This window comes from Sebastes umbrosus, chromosome 3 (assembly GCF_015220745.1).
Source record: "Sebastes umbrosus isolate fSebUmb1 chromosome 3, fSebUmb1.pri, whole genome shotgun sequence".
NCBI lineage: Eukaryota > Metazoa > Chordata > Actinopteri > Perciformes > Sebastidae > Sebastes > Sebastes umbrosus.
The window spans coordinates 34690842-34708983 of record NC_051271.1 but is presented as its reverse complement, the minus strand read 5'-3'; the positions used below and the strand labels follow the sequence as shown (position 1 = coordinate 34708983).

The following is an 18142-nucleotide window of genomic DNA, read 5'->3' as shown; positions in this document are numbered from 1 at the left end:
CAATGAGGAAATGCCATTCAAACTTTGGAATGTTCCGTGGTATTAATTAGGTCATCTGCACTTTGATTCAACTTTTAGTTAGTGATAAGAGTTTTTATATTAAAATTATGTTTGTCTTTAGATGGGGGTCTACCCTTTTATCAGACCAAAAGATGATCTACATCAGCATGTGTTTCCAGGTGTACAATTTCAAATGTGAACAAGTACAAAGCCTTTAATGTCTCCAGGGTGGGAGCTGTGTAAAGTCTGATAAATGTCCTCAAGTGATGCCCCTTGAGTCAGTGTTGTTTGGGGCTGAAAATGAAACGAATGTGGAGGTGTGCAGTAAGAAAGAAGTGATCTTATCAGACCTCTGCTGCAGGCTACATTAGCTGCTACTAGCATATCACACAGCACATTTCCACTGAAAGACAAGGAAGAAAAATACATTTTCAGATTTTAATATGTTTAAAGTGCTGGCCTATAGTGGTAATAGTCACCACTCTTGACTTTTCAGTCCTAAAGCCTGAAATAATGACAACAAGTTCAAAACCTAAAAACAACATTGGTGACTTTTCTCTTTTCACCCAAAGTGGATAAAGCTCATGTGGTAAATCTTCCATCCACCAGCACAGACACTGTAAAATGCTCGGTCACGGCTCTTTAAATGTTTATGTCTGCCGAAATACAGTATTTTTATTGCGACTTTGTACACTTTCAAATATCGATATTGGTATCATCCTCAAAAATTCTGTATTGATCAGACTATAACTCCAACAAACACAATTGGCTGTGTGATTTCTATTGGTCAGGACACCTGCAGAGTGAGTGCAGGTAATTCCATCAACCATGACAGCCTCTTGGTGCTGCTAGTTCAGCCTTTTATTCTAGTTTTCCCAATGCCAGGAGGTGTAAACTGAGGTATACTTGTAACTAATTTTCACAATTTCCACTCTTCTTACACATCTTCTATATAAAATGTAGTCTCTCACACAATGTACCCATCTAAGCAACAGTTATCACCTTCAAGCAAGAAGTGCAACAAGTCCTCTATTGACACCCAGTGGTGTTGGACTCCTGATTTGTTTTAAATGGAAAAGCAGTAGTGAAGGGAACAAGAATAAAGAGCTGCTCTGGCAAAATGTAAAAATGTAGAAAGCCAAAGTCTCCGTGGTCCACATTTCACACATTTGCGTCAGTCACGCACATGATGTATTAGGTATTAGGTCATACATGTGTGATTTCCGGTCTCCCTGCTCTCAACCCGCCCGCTCCGGAGCGCTCGTGCACGTCTCCCATTGGCTGCGACACCAAAACAGATGACGCAATACGGACGTCAGGTTTCCTGTGTTCGGGTTCCGGGTTTAGTTAAAAACATTAACGATCCAGGAACACCAGCAGCAACCGAGACATAGCGTTAATATAACGTTAACGCACAGTGAGAGGTTTCTATTCTATAACAACCGTCGGAGCTCTGAACGGAGATGAGACGGTGTCTTCAGGTTGTGTTGCTGTTCGTGTTGGTGGGACTCATCAAGAGCTGGGACGATGGTGAGAAACTCATCACCTCCTCCTACCTCTGAGACTGGAGAGGTTATAACATGGATGATTATAGCATAGATGATTATCATATGAATGATTATCATATTAATGTTTATCATATGGATGATTATAGCATGGATGATTATCATATGGATGATTATCATATTAATGTTTATCATATGGATGATTATAGCATGGATGATTATCATATTTGTCATATGGATGATTATCATTTTTGTCATATGGATGATTATAGGCAGCCGGTCTTTTATGTATCAGTGAGTTTACACCAGACAGACTCAACCCAAAAGACAAAATCACCACAACTTCCGCTAACTTCCGGGGGGGTGAAAACCGAAAATGTTGTGATGCTATTAGCAGCACCACTATGAACTCAGAGCTGAATCAACACCTCACTTCAACCTTGAGATTCACAGAGGAAGAATTTATTGCAGGACTGTTGTGTGGATTTATGTACAGTATGCATCCACCCTGTACATTGATCGTCAAAATCACTAATAAAAACAAAATGCATAATGCTCCATTCTGTGGAAAACCTGCTGCTTCCTGATTAACTGCTGATTTTAAAAGCAGGAGCTTGTATATGTTTGTTAAGTGACGTATGATATAATGGATATAACGGTGTTTTACTCCTCTCCCCACTGCAGGCAGCGTGCTGCTGCGGGACGTCCAGGTGTTGACTCTGTACAGGGATCGCCAAACCACAGCGAGGCGCTCCAGCCCGGTGCCTCAGCTCCAGTGTGTCGGAGGCTCGGCGGGATGCCGGGCCTTCGTCCCAGAGGTGGTCCAGTGTCAGAACAAAGGCTGGGATGGAGTGGATGTACAGGTGAGGAGGGAGGCATCTGGTGGGCAGAGAGAGGACAGAGAGATGAGGTGTATGGAGTATAATATTTGCTCAGAAGTAGGGCTGAAACAATTGATTAATCTAAACATTATTTTTCAATTAATAATTTGGTACAAAATGACCATCACACTTCCCAAAGTCTAAGGTGATGTATTCAAATAGCTAACTTTATCTGACCAACATTCTAAAACCCCAAAAATCTCCAATGTACTGTCACAGAGGACAAAGAAAACCTAAAAACAACTTTGGTGACTTTTCGCTTTTCACCCAGAGACTGTAAAATGCTCGGTCATAGCTCTTTAAATGTTTATGTCTGCCGACGTACAGTATTTTTAATGCGACTTTGTACACTCAGATATCAATATTGGTATCAGCCTCAAAAATTCGGTATCGATCAGACTATTGGTGCCTTCAAATGAAACTCGTGAGCTCATATTTACAACATGGGAAGTCGTGTACACGATATGCTTGACGTTCTAGTGGTTAAGTCGTGAGAACAACGCTGCTAAGCAACGGCAATATTAACGTTACTGTCGGTGTCTAGAAGCCACAGAGGCTAACAATTTCCGCCATTTCTGACAACGTCAACAAACATGTCACAACTCGTGAGCTTTCAGAAACTTTCCACTTACGAGGTCGTAAACACCACGAGAGGGGGGCGTTCATATGGACTCTTCTGGTGAACACGGTAAACACGACCCCATTTGAATGCACCATATAACTCCAACAAACACAATTGGTTGTGTCATTTCTATTGGTCAGGACACCTGCAGAGTGAGTGGAGGTCATTCCATCAACCATGACAGCCTGTTGGTGCTGCTAGTTCAGCCTTTTATTCTAGTTTCCCCAATGCCAGGAGGTGTAAACTGAGGTAAACTTGTAATAGAACTCCTATCTGCTGATAATACTGGATTTTGGGAACAAAGAGAAAAAATAAGTAAGCGTGTGTGTGTTTGAATATGAGAATAAGGTTTTGAATGATGTGGTCATTCCCCCTCACAGTGGGAGTGTAAGACTGATATGGACAATGCCTACCGATTTGGTCGCATTGAGGTGAGCTGTGAGGGCTACAGCAACCCTACTGATGCCCACATACTGAAGGGCTCCTGTGGGCTGGAGTACACCCTGGAACTGACCAAAGAGGGCCAGAGGACCACACAAGGCAGCCGGGGTTCCGACAGTGGATTCATGGGATCTGGAGGTAGGAAGATGGAGATGTGAAGTTTTATGAGGCTTCATCTTCACACACTAGATATTTAGAAACATTCTAATTGTCTGTCTCAGGTCTCGGGGGCTTTGCCTCCAGTTTCTTCAGTGGTTTCTCTGGAAACAAGCAGCAGAGCCAGCAGAGCCAGCAGAGCCATCAGAGCTCTTACCCCTCAAGTGGCGGGGACTCGGGAGGCCTGGTGGTGGTCGCTGTGCTTCTGCTCTTAGGCTACGGCATCTACAAGCTGTTCCTCAGCGGGAACAACACGTCCCAGTGGGGGCAGGACAGCGGACAGGCCGGTTACCCCGGAGATAATCGCCACGGCTCCACAGCAGGACCGCCGCCCCCGGGATTCAGACCTGACTTCACAGGTAGCTGATGCAGAATGATAAAGTGTGGATAGAGTAACAATAGTTGGTCTGGTTTGCACTGCAGAGTCTGCCTGGAAAAACACTTCCTGTAAGAAATACACCCCTTTGTTGGGGAGGATGTGCAGGATTGTCCAGTTCTTTCCTCTTGTAGAAATAGCTGGATAAGCGCTGTAGTATGAAATAAGATTTCAACTACTTGTTCTTGTTTTGTGTTAAGGCAATCCTGGTGGCAATCCTGGTGCCAACCCTGGCTACGGTTTCCACAGTGACTACACTCAGAGACAACAGTACCCAGGAGGCGGAGCTTTTCCTGGCACAGGCACATGCGGAGGCACAAGCAGAGGCACAAGCAGAGGCACAGGCGGAGGCTTCTGGACCGGCATGGGAACAGGAGGGATGTTGGGATATCTCTTTGGCAGTCAGAGGTCAGTAAAGAGATGGAGAAAGAGAGAGAGAGAAATGAGTGAAAAATAAGAAAAAGCATGAATTCTTCCACTTCCGCCCCGTTCAATGCCTTCTGGTTATTTGTGCTGTGTTATTTGTTTTGCAGAAGCCAGCCCTACAACTCTAACTACTCCTCTTACACCGACAACAGACGTCCTTCGCCTGGACACTCCCCCTCTTCCTCTGGGACACGTACTGCTTCAGGTAGAAGGACAGAGCCACACACAGACAGTCAGTCTGCATTCTGTATCATCAACCTTTTGCCACCTCTGATGTAAAGATGTTGATGAGAGGCATTGCTATTGATACTAAAAGCTAGTGTTGGTAATCTTAAGAAACCAGCAAGGGTACGCTAGATTTTCAAAATGATCCAACCTATAAACCCAGTCCAGTGTTGCCAACTCTTTTCCAATGGGTCTCTTGCTCAGATGTGACAAAATGGCTCGATAGAGCCCCCCACAAAATTGCTAAAATTGAGCTCCTCATTGTGGTTTCACCTAGAAGTATGAAAGTTGGCAGTTATACGTAACATGTTGAGACGTATAAAAAAGCCTCTTGGAGGTATACTGCAAACCCAACAGGAAGTCGGCCATTTTGAATTGAATTTGTTATTTTAGGGCTATTTTTTTTTACCATTTCCAGGCACTATACTTTAACAAACTCCTCCTAGAGATTTAACCTGATTCACTTCGGATTTGCTCAGTACAGTCTTAAGACCTTTGTGATGAAAAGTTATTAAAAGCTTCAGTTCTTATGGAACTATGTTGCCGTGGCGTGGCGGCGAAAAAGCGCCTTTCGCCAAAAAACAGGAAGTTGCTGTAACTGTGTCGTACATTAACCAATCTGCTCCACATTTCTCATGCCTGATAAAAGTCCCTGCCAGACGAAACATCCACATGCAAATTTTGTCTCGCAGTCACAGCGCCACCTACTAGCAACAGTAAATGTTATCAGCCGTTACATAGTGTTGGGGGCGTTGCCTGTTCGAATACACGCCCTTATATAGTGTTTAGGGGGCGTTACCTATGCTAATGCTAATAAACAATCAGCCACACGCCTCCAATTTCTGATCAAGTGGGATTCATCATTCAGCACACCGGGGTAAGAGTAGATTTGGATGGTTTAGAATGTTTGGTGCATCAGGAGTTGACTTCTCTTTTCTTCTCTTAACAGAAAATTAAGAGAAAATATAAGAGAATGTTGCTGCATGAGGCCGGATGCCTCCAATTTAGTTTTCTTCGATGAATGCAATGTGTTAACAATGACTGCCTCACCAGTTCAGTAGCATGCAGAGACCTGCTGTAGGTGCAGCTGGCTGACTAACATCTTTGTTTCTCAGGTTTTGGAGGAACCAAGAGGAGATAGAAGTTGTGGAGGTGGCCAGATGACGGACGGCACTGAGAATAATGAAGAACAAGCTCAGCGTCGGCTGGTGGAAGGTCAAACATGACAAAAGCACCATGAGAAGACCTTCTCTTAATGCAAGATGAACTTGTCCAACAACATAGTAACATATCTACTCAGGTTCTACGTTCCTCTGGAGAGCTGTGACAGGAAGCACCGGCTCTTTTTTAGTTTTTCTGTGAAAGTGTGGTTTGAGCTTTAGCCGGGTATTAGTATGTTATTACTTTTATGTGTTTTAAGAAGATGATCTTGCAGTTGTTCATTCACTCAATCAGCATTTTGTAGGCAAGATGACATAATTCAGACACAGATATCTATGAAAACTGTAACACCTTTTGCATTCAGGCAGATATGGAGAAAAGAATATGTACACACCAGAGGCAAGAATCATGACTTTAATTATGTTACTTATCGGTAAAGCTCTTTATTTGCTCCTACCGGCTAGCCCTCATACCTTTGCTTTCCATGTCATTTAATTAATTCAGTTTGAATGTATATAGCAGTTTGAATTTGAACCTTTTGAAGTGTTTTATTAAAGGCCCAGACACACCAACTCGACATCACAGAACTAGCGGCGACGAAGGCCGATGATCAGATGAGATGAAGATGAACAATGAGAGGAGCCTTCTGTGTGTATCCTCTTGACTTTCCTCACTTCTGTTTCTCTTCTCGTGCACTGATTCATTTAATCTGAACAGCCAATCAGAGTGATTTCTCTCACCGACGGGGCCGGGACACACCGCAAAAAGAGACACTCACGGACGGTCGGCTCGGTGTGTCAGGGCCTTTAGAGGACATGTTATTTTGAGGATATGATGTGTGATATTTTTGTAATTAGCTAATAAATAATAGAGAAACCAAAAAAAGTATTTTTGAACCTGCTGTTCTTGGCTCTCCTTCCCAAAAGTAAAACACATATTCTGGGTGATATTTGACATCATTGTCTGAGAGGAGCAGAGTAAAAAGAGCTGCTTGGTGTGTCAGCTGTGTTTGGGAAAGCAGCAGCAGCAGCACCCTCTGCTGTCCACAAACTAAAGCAAAAAAAGCTTTTACTCTTTATAGAGTGTGTTTATGACTACAGCCAGTTGTTGCTGTTGTCTTTAAGGAGGCTGAATTCACAGAAATACTGAGGAGCTGCCTGATATCAGACAGATTTGTCAACAGTGTGGGCAGATTCAGAGGTATGAACTCACATATAACATACACATTCACTCTACTGTACTACTGAACATACATAACTTCAATAGACAAATATGAAACCAAATGTCAATAATTCAGAAAGAAGATCAATTCTTTACATTTATTATATTTGAAATATTTTCAGAGACTTGATGTCATTTTCCAGATTTAACAGTGAATCCTTTAAAAGAAGGCAGAGATTCAGATATGGAGGATGAAAATCTCAATTAACAGTACAATAATTAAATATGAAATATGTAAATTAATGCTGAAGTATATACATAAGCAGGTAATTGCAAATGCATAAATTAATGAATAAATAAGTAAATTATTTGTTATTAGTTTGGACACAAATTAATAGATGTCTACATGTTTTGTTTTTGCATTTCTACCTTTAAGTAGTGCTGTATTTCTCATTAACTACCAATAATTTATTCATTTAATTATATACTTTTGAACTTATTTCAGCTTTTATTTATGTATTCATTTTTCTATTAAATACTGATTAAATTATTTCTGTATATATTTTTCAATTTATTGCTGAATGAATCCTTTTTAGTCCCTCAAACCGGCAATAACGTTTTTTTATCCACCTGGGGGCAGCAGAAACAAGCTGTGATACAGAGCAACATAAGCACTCATTAGGTGTTATGTGTTATATTACATTATATTATATTATATTATATTATACTATACTATATCTGATATTATAATCGGGCCAGTCTCGTCTGATTGGTTGGTTACATGAGCATTTTTATTCTGATTGGCTGATTATTAGTGGAATATTAGGGTGCATGTAAACGCACTTAATGTTATCAATAGCACCTTTAACACGGCAGGTTTCCTTCTTTGTGCGTGTTCCTTGGTCGCACCCTCTTCGTCTCTTTTGTGTGCGTGTGTGTGTGTGTGTGTGTGTGTGTGTGTGTGTGTGTGTGTGTGTGTGAGTGTGCATGCGAGCGTGCGTGTGTGTAGGGCAAAGAACAAGGCAGCCAATCCAAACTTTCCATTTTCAATCATGTGACTTTGAAACCCGGAATAACAACAACAACAGCTCGGACTTTAATCCCAGAAACATACCAGCGGTTCCACAGAGAGGTGACGTTACCGGAGCAGAGAGAGGTGACGTTACCGGAGCAGGTACGTGACGTTACCGGAGCAGGTACGTGACGTTACCGGAGTGGATAGGTAAAGTTACCGGAGAAGGATAACGATGAAGGAGGCTCTGCTCCACGTGTCGGCGGGTTTCCTGCTGTGCATCGCCTGGGCGAACACTAACCTGTTCGACGGAGTCCCGGTGGACTTGTCTTTAGACCACTACGCAGAGAAACCGGTAGACTATCTGCCCGCCTTCCTGGCGATGCCCGGTAACTGTCTGGTGAACCTGCTCTACATCTACCTGGGTCTGTACTGGCTGCTGTGGCGCGGAGGCGTGCACGAGACGTCCGCGAGCCGCTACCTGAGGCAGGTGTTCGCGCTCATGGCTCTCCTCTACGGGCCCGTGCAGTGGACGCGCCTGACGCTGCTGCGGCGCGCTCCCGCCGTGCTCGACCAGTGGTTCACGTTACCGATCTTCGCGTGGGTTCCGGTGTGGATCAGTTTCATAGAGCGCGGGCCGGCGAAGTGGCACGCGGCGGCAGCGCTCGAGCTGTTCTCTGTCCTTAGCTACGGCCTGGCGACGGTGCACGAGCTGGGCTTCGAGTTCGCGCTGGGCTGTCACGTCGCCCTCGCGGTGTACAAGGGGGTTCGCGTGCAGAGGGCGCACGGGGACGGTCGCACGCAGGGCTACCTGCTGCTCGCGGTGCTCTCGTGCGCGGGGTTCGTGGTGCTGAAGCTGCTGGACCACTGGCTCGCACGGTACCGGCTCTTCCAGCGGCTCACCGGACACTTCTGGTCCAAAGTGTGCGACGTGCTGCAGTTCCACTTCAGCTTCTGCTTCCTGACCACGCTGACACTGAGGACACAGGGGAGGACACAGGGGGGGACGGCAGCACGGCGGGACTGAGATACCAGCAGGGACAAGGAGACACGAGCGGAGACGAGGGGACACGAGCGGAGACGAGGAGACACGAGCGGAGACGAGGAGACACGAGCGGAGACGAGGAGACACGAGGTTCAGTCAGAAAGTAGAATTGAAGTGAAGATGATTGGGCTATACCATGTTCGTTGTAACACATTACAATTTCCTACAAAATGGATTTAGAGGGTAAACAACAGCTTTGTTTTGCATTTTGTGTCTTTTGAATAAAAGGCTACTTTTTCAGTCATTTATTTTCATCATTCAAGTTTTGTTAAAAATGATTTTTATAATATCGTATCGAGATCGTGAACCCAATATCATGTATCGTATCGTGAGCTGAGTGAATCGTCACACCCCTAGTACATCCTTGTTTTGAAAACTCAGAAAGGGAAAACACACTCAACCTGAAATGTATTGAACACCTCATGTCTTAACTGAGTCTTTATAAAACTTTAATTGAAACTTTTCAACTTTTAATTTAGTCATCGCAACAAAAAGGAAATGGAGCAAATATAATATATATTTCTTTACTTTTCAACAGGTTTTAAAGAAAGAAAATAGTAATGACTTGATATGATATATTATAAGGATAAAGAAGGGGAAATGCCAGTAATTACATACTGACCTCAGATAAATGCAGCTGTTTATGAGATGTGTCATTTGTGGGTTCTTGAAATGTCTGGGGAATAAATGTGGAACCCCTCACATGTTTACACGTCATGTTTAGTGATATAAGTGAGGACAGGCTCTGACGATGGTTTCCTATTGGTCCACAAAAGGGCCAGGCCCGCCTCCCGGAAGTTCTGATGGGAGCAGTAAATAAGAGGGTTCAGACCACAGTCCAGGTATGACATCACTGATGACAGTGTCCTTAACCAATCAGGTGCCGGTGACAGGTCCATCCTGCCCAGCAGGATCAGCTGATGGAGAGAAAGAAACAAAGACAGTCTATGAGTGTTTTTAATCGGTGTATATGCAGATCCAATAGCTCATGTGTTCATTCGTGTTTGTAACTAGTGAGTGAGTGAGTGCATGTTTCACCTCAGACACAACAAAGGGAGTGTAGCAGAACATGTAAGAGGCCACCAGCAGAGGACAGACTGCAGACAGATCTGCTTCATTATCACTGAGTCAAAGAGGAAACAAGATGGAGACAGGAGCGAGTAACACTGGGTTTGTTAGTTCAGTGCCCGTTCAGAACCGAATGCTCTGCCTGTGGCGTTGCTGCTTGCAGCTTTCTCAAGAACCGCTCATACAAACAACTTCACACTCGACGCTGCACTTCCTTAGCAAGCTGTACCCAGCATGCCGTTCGGCAGTGTAAGGCTGCATTCACACGAGATCAGGCGGTGTGGCGAAAACTATGAGGCACCTTATAAGACATTATTCATTATGCCACTCGCACATACATACATTCTCCTTTCACATACATATATTTTCACTCGCACATTAATTCATTTTCATTCTTACACCCACACAATTTTTATTCTCATATTTGTATATTTTAAATCACACTTTCATACATTTCATGCTCATTTTTATATATATTCACTCACTCCTTCATACATTTTACTCATATTCATATATTTTTAACTAACACATTCACACGTTTCACTCTTATATTTATATATTTTCACTCACACATTCATACATTTACTCTCATATTCATATATTTAAATTATACATCAAATACATTTAATATTATAAATAATATGTGTATGTGAGAAGAAAATGTATGTATGTAAGAGAAGAATGTATGTAAGTGTGAAAGAGAATATAGTGGAAACGGAAGGCAGGTCATTTATCGCGCTGGGATTGGCTGAGAAGTCACGCACACACACAGATGACCAACAGTCGCTCACCGCCACTCAGAAACGCTGCTTTATTTCCTCATTCATTTAGTCCGTATCAAAGGAGTTGAGGTCTTTTGGTAAACCCATCCCCTTCCAAACCCCAGGGACCAGGCTTTTATACTTGTCAATGGTGTCAGGTCTACAGCGGCAAATCATTTCCATTATCAATTAGTCTGACTATTATTTTCCCAATTACTCAATCAATAGCTTTGTCTACCAAGTGCCAGAAAATAGCCCAAGGTGACACCTTCAAATAGCTTGTTTTTTCCGACCAACTGTCCAAAACCCAAATATATTAAATTTCAAAATCATATGTGACAAGGAAAAGCATCAAATCCTCACAATTGAGAAGCTGGATCCAGTGACTGAAACGGTCAATTCTGAATAATGGAGTCATTGACTCATCTGTAGTCTGGTCTTGGACCTAACCTGACATAAACAACATCAGTTTCCAGCTTGGGATGTGTCTCTTGAAATTTTCTTTTCTCAGGTGATTTACCTGTTGCAGCTCGAGCGGCAGCCAGCGGCACTCAGTAGAGAGCAGAAGAAGATGAGGAGGAAGGGGAGGAAGATACAGATGGAGAAAGCACAGAGAAGGTAGACCAACATGTCTGAGTAGCTGTTCTCCCAGAAGACAGCACACAGCATCTCTGCAGGGTCATACCTGGAGCAGAGAGAGGACATGATGGAGATGAACACAGTGTAGAAACAACATGTAAAGCATTCAGTAAACTACGTACTGTACCTGATCCAGGCGTAGACAACAGGGACGCTGCCAAACACCAGCCCTGTCACCCAAGAAGCCAAGCAGGCTGTCACCATGACAACAAAGAGAGCACTTCCTGTTGTGGCAATGCCAATCAACCGTTGCAAACAGAGGATAGCTGTAAAGGAAAAAAGGAAACCTCAAACTGACTGGATCAAAGGCCCTGTTCACACCAAGCCGTGACGACAGCATGTCGTTGGGACCGAGTCACGTGACCAAGCGGACGCTACTGCGCATGTTCCATGTGCCCAAGATCCGGGTACTTTTCCAGACGGAAGTCGTGCGCCACTGAGCAACTTTCATAGGAATTAACGGGGCCCCGCCTCCAACGCTGTATCCAGTTCTCTTTATAATATTATGAATTCTAAATAAACTCATTTCTAATAACCCCTATGATAACACATATTACACTGTTCATCCACTGCAGTGTAGCCTAATTCCAATCTGCACAGATGTTTAGGGTATATTCCAGATTCAATATGGTGACTAATGATATTATAGATGTGTAAACTACAAATTCATGAAACACATAATTAAAGGGACTGTTTGTAAGAATCAGAAATGCTTGTTAACAGCGACACCTGTGGCCGTTAAGTCAACGAAAGTCAGCGTCGTGCTCGCGCTTGTGCTCGCTTTACATAGACATGAACGAGCATCGCTCAAATCAGTGAGGCGACACACGTCAGCTAAAACCACAATATCACTCTATATTTTACCTGCTTGGCAGTAATGTTAGCTGACCAGACGAAGGTCTCTCCATGAATCACTGCTGATCCTAGTGTTGGCTTTTCCTGCTTCAGCCTCCCGACCGCGGCCGGAGGGAACAGGGGAGACACCGGAGTTTTGGTCGGAGACGATAAGGTTACTCACTCCGGAGCGCCGTCACTTCACAAGACACGGGAAACCTCTGTTGGTCTGAAGGAGCTGCAGCAGATATTTCTGCACAAACGTCCACTGTACATTCACTAGATATTCTCAGAGCTACTAACTCTTCTGCAGTGTGGAGTGTGCGCGCATGCATGTGAGGTGGAGCGAGCTGAGTGAAGGCAGGCAGACAGAGGAGCATAGGAGCAGAGTACAGCAGAGACTCCGGCCCTGGAGACCAAAGCTACAGTCTCCCCCGCGTCCTCTGACCGCGGCCAACACTGTTTTGCAAGACGGGCTTCACTAGATACAACTTTGGTGCTTCCGTGTAGTTTGTGTTGGAGTCTTGTCTGAACATCGCAGCCGCACCCGAGCGCGCATGGGACACTGACCTGGATTGATTTATACGTGTAAAAAGTTACAAACAGTCCCTTTAAACATTAAACTTGGATCAATAAATCTTAGATTATCCATAAACTCAGAATGATTGTAAGCCTTAAAGGTGCAGTGTGTAGGTTTTGGTGGCATCTAGTTTTGAGGTTGCAGATTGCAACCAACTGAAACTTCTACCGCGTGCCAAGTGTGTAGGAGAACTACGGTGGCTGACGCAAAAACGCAAATGTCTAAAGCCAGTGTTTGGTTTATTCGTTCTGGGCTACTGTAGGAACATGGTGGACGGCTCCATGAAGAGGACCCGCTCCCTATGTAGATATAAACGGCTCATTAAGGTACCGAAAACACAACTCTTATTTTCAGGTGATTATACACTAAAGAAAACATACTTGTTAATATTAATAGACCAATAGATCCCCCTAAATGCTACACACTGTTCCTTTAATGTCAGGTTGTTACTGTGGCTTCCCCTGTATGGAGAACCTCATTCATGATGACATGGTCTCTATCAGTGTGTTTAGAGCTGAGCCGTACCTATGCTCCCTATAGAGGAGGTGATGAAGGCAAACTTAAGCAGGCTGACGACCTCACACCACGGTGACCTCTGACCTCCTGTCAGCATGGCCAACAGGGAGCCGGAGATGATGAGGAGGGAGCAGCCTTCACAACACAGTGGTTCATTATCAGAAATGATGACTTCCTGAGATTACATGTGAAACGCTGTGACAAATGTGTTACAATACTGGAATCAAATGAGATTATGAGGTGAGTTGAGAGATAGTGGGATACACCAAGAAAGTAAATGATGACAAGTAATCGCATAATGCACTAGAAATTGGTGTCGGTGTAAATTGTACCTAAATCTGACAAGGTGAGACTGATGAAAGGAAGCCAATAACGACAGCAGAACCGACCCCTGCACTGAAAATTAAAGACAGAAGAAGAAAAGTGAACACATGTTGAGATAACACAAAACCAAAACATCACACTAAGTTCAACCACAGTCCGTCGTGGTCTTCTGTACTTATAGACACGACTAACAAGGATAACATTCACACCAATCTAACGGTGCAGCCCCACCATACACAACCAGACTGGCGGCTAAATTCGCTCCCATTCATTGTGTATGGGAAGTGACTATGGCGTTTAATTAGTATCAAAACCCGCGAGCGCAGAGAACAGTATCCGCCAGCAGAAAAGCATCCTCCCGAGAAAGCATTTCTGCTCCGTGTGCACAAATGCAGTCCCGCGAGCGCGGGGCTGTGACGAGCGCCCGCTCGACCCTCTCTAAGCGCTCGCAACTGCTCAACTCGCTCGCTCGTCAAGTTGACTTTTGAGACTTTGGAGGCGGGGATGGAATAGACGGTGGCTGATGTGTCTCCTTTGATTGGCTGATCAATGACAGTCAAAGACAGGTAGGCCTGAGAGAACAACATTTTCATGGGGCCATCATGTCGGAGCAAGTAAGTCTTACGCTAAGTTAAAATCTTTCTGTGATCCCTTTTTAATATTGTTTGAAGGTATTGATTTCTATACTGTATGAACTACAATACTCTGTTATAGCTAGCTAAATATCTTTTGTTAGAAAAGCTAACATCACTTTGCAAAAGTTTGCCACAGGCCTCACATTACTGAAGTTTGCTATTAAAAAAGGATCACTGAAAGATTTTAACTTAGTGTAATAGACACAGCCGAGATGCTGAAATGCTCCCTCGCGAGGATGCTTTTCCGCTCACGATTACTGTTCTGTGCGCGCGTGGGTTTTGATACTAATTAAACGCCATAAGTGACTGATTTACTCGTACTCGTAAATTTGTGAGCTTGGTTAGATAGCTCAGGGCTTGTGCCCTTTTCTATCAATAGGAGATCGTTGGAGGGAGGAGAGAGGAGATGGAAGAGGAGCCCAGTTGGTTTCGAGGCATCATGGCCTGGCCAGATGAGGATTTGTTTTTTTTGTTTTTTTTTTCCCTTTCTTCCTTTTCCTCATAACAAAAGAAAATAAAATGAAGTATGGATAAAACAAAATGGAGAAAAAAATAAATTAAAGAAAGAAAAAAGAAATAAAGAAATAAAGAAAAATAAACAAATAAATATATAAATGCGACTGATTTGCCGCACAAAGCATGATGGGATGACCTGCGATGCGCACCAAACTGGCGGTGCAACTAGGGGGTGTGACAACCAAGAAATGCTGAAGCAACACTAATGATCGTAGTTGATAATCTATCCTGTAAAATATAGTTTTTATGTCTTAGTTACGATGATATTGTTCTGACTTCAGAGCAGGAATGATGTTAAACATCATTTTATCCAGAATCCACTTCTTGAACACAAACATGTTTTTAACACCTTTTTTGCCTCATTAACTTACAGTATGTCATCATCATCCATCTGACAGGAACGGTTTGAACTGTCGCTTTTTCGTAAATAAAATACTCTTGTATGGAGCTGGTAGAGAAGGGAACGGCTTTGTAGGATGGATGTAGGGCGGACGCGAGTTCATGCGGATTGGTCACATAAAGTGGAGCTGCACCGTAAAGCTTTGGTTATATGTTCCGCAAGGATACGAGCTGAAGTGGAATTGTGTCGAGGAAAAGTTTGGATCTTTTATACTCTATGACGGGTGGATGTAGCAAAGATTAAGTGATAAAAATGGAGGTGACGAAAATGCGTGTGAATTGAAAATTGGAGCCTTAAAATGGATGTGAAATGAAAAATGAGCGATAAATTATCAAGTGATTTGATTAATTTAAGGCTGATTTGACTAAAACAGTTGTGATGTGATGAAATCAGAGCCATGTTTCATAATTTTCACCATTTTACATTCGTTATTCATCATTCACAACACAAAATTGCCATTTATCATGGAAGGGAAAGTGTCCTCAAGAGTTGGAGCAACAAAAAACAGTTATGAAAATGTGTATGAATTGAAAAATAGAGTGATAAATTGTCAGTTGATTTGATAAACTTGATTGACATTGTATTTGAAACAGTGTCGCTCTACTCAACCGTCATCATTCACAACACCCAACTGATGTTTATCGTTTAAAGCACGCAATTTTTGCCATGCGCTCGGTTTGAACACAACACAACACCTTACCATGACTTTGACCAGCAGAACAAGACAGTTTCCCATAACTCCCATGACCATCTCCAGTCCCAACACAGCCACCAGCAGCCACCTCTCTGCCTCTGGCCATGGACGTTCCACGAACACAGTCCCATTAAACCACTCACTCACTGGAAGATAAGGAATACAAAACACAGGGAGAGTTCTGTGGTGGTGACGTAGTTTAAAGAGCAGAAGAGAGACACAGGGTGGGTCGTTGGGAGGGCAGGTGGATGGGTCCCACACAAGGCTTTCATCCAGGAGACTGCTGTTCGTGTCCGTGCGTTACGTTTCACTTTCACTTTGCGATCCAGTGATTGTTCGTGTCCCGTGTTCACATCTGGTCACATTTTCTCTGTACAAACGTAGTAATTATAAGCCTAACCATGTTGTTTTTTCCTAAACCTAACTAAGTGGTTTTGTTGCCTAATCATAAACAAGTGTTATGTTTAATTCACAAGATTAAGCGTGTGTTTACTGCAACTGAAAAGTGACACCGAGGGGTCGAACAAATCGTCAGTATTTGACAAACTGAGATGAGGGCCTGCCTCAGCTCCACTGACGATCCACCTCTTTACCCGTTGTGGGATTAGCCGGGAGTCGGGCTGTATTGTCACTGCCAAGATGGCGATGGTCGGAGCCACCCACTTTGAGCTTCACAAAGGACCCATCCTAAATCAGTCAGCATCAGGGGGACAGAAGTGGACATTGTTGAGGACTACAAGTACCTGGGCTTCCACTTAATAGCTAATAAAATGAACTGGTCTAAGAACTGGTCTTTTTCTCAGGAGACTCAGATCCTTCAACATCTGCAGAACCATGCTGCAGATGTTTTATCACTCGGTGGTGGCCGGCGTCATCTTCTACGCTGAAGTGTGCCGGGGCAGCAGGGTGAAGGCAGCCGATGCTAACAGACTCAACAAGCTCATCAGGAAAGCAGGTTCTGTCCTGGGAGTTGAACTGGAGTGTTTGGTGGAGGTGTCGGAGAGGAGGATGCTGAGGAAACTACTCTGTACTAGGGATAACGCCTCTCATCCCCTGAACGCCACACTGGAGTCATACCAAAGCACCTTCAGCCGTAGACTGAGACCACCGAGGTGCACCAGTGAACGCCACAGGAGGTCTTTCCTACCAGTGACCATCAGACTATATAACTCCTCCCCCTTCTGCAGGAAAGACAACTGAAAATGCCGGACACTGAGAACAAAAATAATATCAATATCATTTGCAATATTATGTATATGTATATTATATATATTATGTCCATCATGTGCAATGTTACTTCTTTTCTGTTTTTTTTTTAGCTTACTTTACCTTTTTTACTCTACTTATCTTATTTACTAATTTTACTTAATGTATCTTACTTGATTGTTATTCTATTAGGCACTGGTGCTAAAAATTAGTACTTTTTATTTTATACACTTGAGCTTGTTGTAATTTTTGAGCAATCTCTGGCACAAGAATTTCCTTCGGGATTAATAAAGTTCTATCTTATCTTATCTTACAACAGCTCTTCAGAAAGCTATGGGTGACGTCACAGAGACTATGTCCATATTTTATACAGTTGGTATTGAGCACCTTTAAGTTATTGAACAGGGTATATGAACAAAGACAACATTGTCTGACTTTACAGTTTATGTGCACGATGCGGTGCAGTATTCTCCAGCAGCTGAATGTATATTAAAAGGACAGGGTGAGACGGTCATGCCTAATGATGTCCAAACTTTTCAGTTCACTCATGCATAGGGACAGGCACAGGGTTAAACCTCAATCTGATCTGATTTTCTGTTTGATAGAGAAAAGGCGTCACTTACTTTTACGGTGAGCCGTCGGTCCACAGCCTTCAACGATGGTTTCTAGGTGTTTGTAGCGTAGAGCTCAGATGGAAGTGTCATCAAAACCATTTCAATTAAAATTCACATGCTCCATTTAACTCAACTAGAATTGCTCTGACGCACGTTGTGTGTGTGTGCCTGTAATTCAGCTTCTACTACTACTATTATCCTTATCTTGTACAGTAGGGGATGAGAACAACAGTAAGGAAACTAAGCTACTCTTAGGAATCAGATGCAAATAATATGTCAAACAATATGACTTTAAACTGTAGAAGGAACATGGAGTTATTTCTCTTTTACGTAATCTTTCCATT

At 43.3% G+C, this 18142-nt stretch overlaps 3 protein-coding genes across 6 annotated transcripts; 2 read left to right on the top strand and 1 right to left on the bottom strand.

Annotated features, from left to right (window-relative positions):
- Positions 1 to 1289: 1289 nt before the first annotated feature.
- On the top strand, positions 1290 to 6678 carry saraf (store-operated calcium entry-associated regulatory factor). The gene is made up of 7 exons (XM_037763983.1): positions 1290 to 1530; positions 2190 to 2368; positions 3389 to 3587; positions 3671 to 3964; positions 4182 to 4389; positions 4515 to 4612; positions 5748 to 6678. The coding sequence occupies exons 1-7, from the start codon at positions 1464 to 1466 to the stop codon at positions 5771 to 5773; spliced, it is 1071 nt and encodes a 356-aa protein (XP_037619911.1). The 5' UTR covers positions 1290 to 1463; the 3' UTR covers positions 5774 to 6678.
- A 1287-nt stretch (positions 6679 to 7965) lies between these two features.
- tmem187 (transmembrane protein 187) lies at positions 7966 to 9265 on the top strand. 4 transcript variants are annotated; one of them, XM_037763988.1, is made up of 2 exons: positions 7966 to 8086; positions 8133 to 9265. In XM_037763988.1, exon 2 carries the CDS (start codon positions 8202 to 8204, stop codon positions 8991 to 8993), a length of 792 nt encoding a protein of 263 aa, XP_037619916.1. In that variant the 5' UTR covers positions 7966 to 8086; positions 8133 to 8201; the 3' UTR covers positions 8994 to 9265. The 4 variants fall into 4 exon arrangements, with proteins under 4 accessions (XP_037619916.1, XP_037619912.1, XP_037619914.1 ...); XM_037763984.1 differs by having other exon boundaries at positions 8008 to 9005; positions 9046 to 9265; XM_037763986.1 differs by having other exon boundaries at positions 8008 to 9008; positions 9069 to 9265.
- Positions 9266 to 9459: 194 nt separating this feature from the next.
- si:dkey-9i23.8 (parapinopsin) lies at positions 9460 to 16702 on the bottom strand. The gene is made up of 7 exons (XM_037764149.1): positions 16642 to 16702; positions 15985 to 16124; positions 13419 to 13584; positions 11607 to 11745; positions 11361 to 11525; positions 10050 to 10134; positions 9460 to 9928 (listed from the first exon to the last, which is right to left on the bottom strand). Exons 1-7 carry the CDS (start codon positions 16700 to 16702, stop codon positions 9719 to 9721), a joined length of 966 nt encoding a protein of 321 aa, XP_037620077.1. The 3' UTR covers positions 9460 to 9718.
- Positions 16703 to 18142: the final 1440 nt, after the last annotated feature.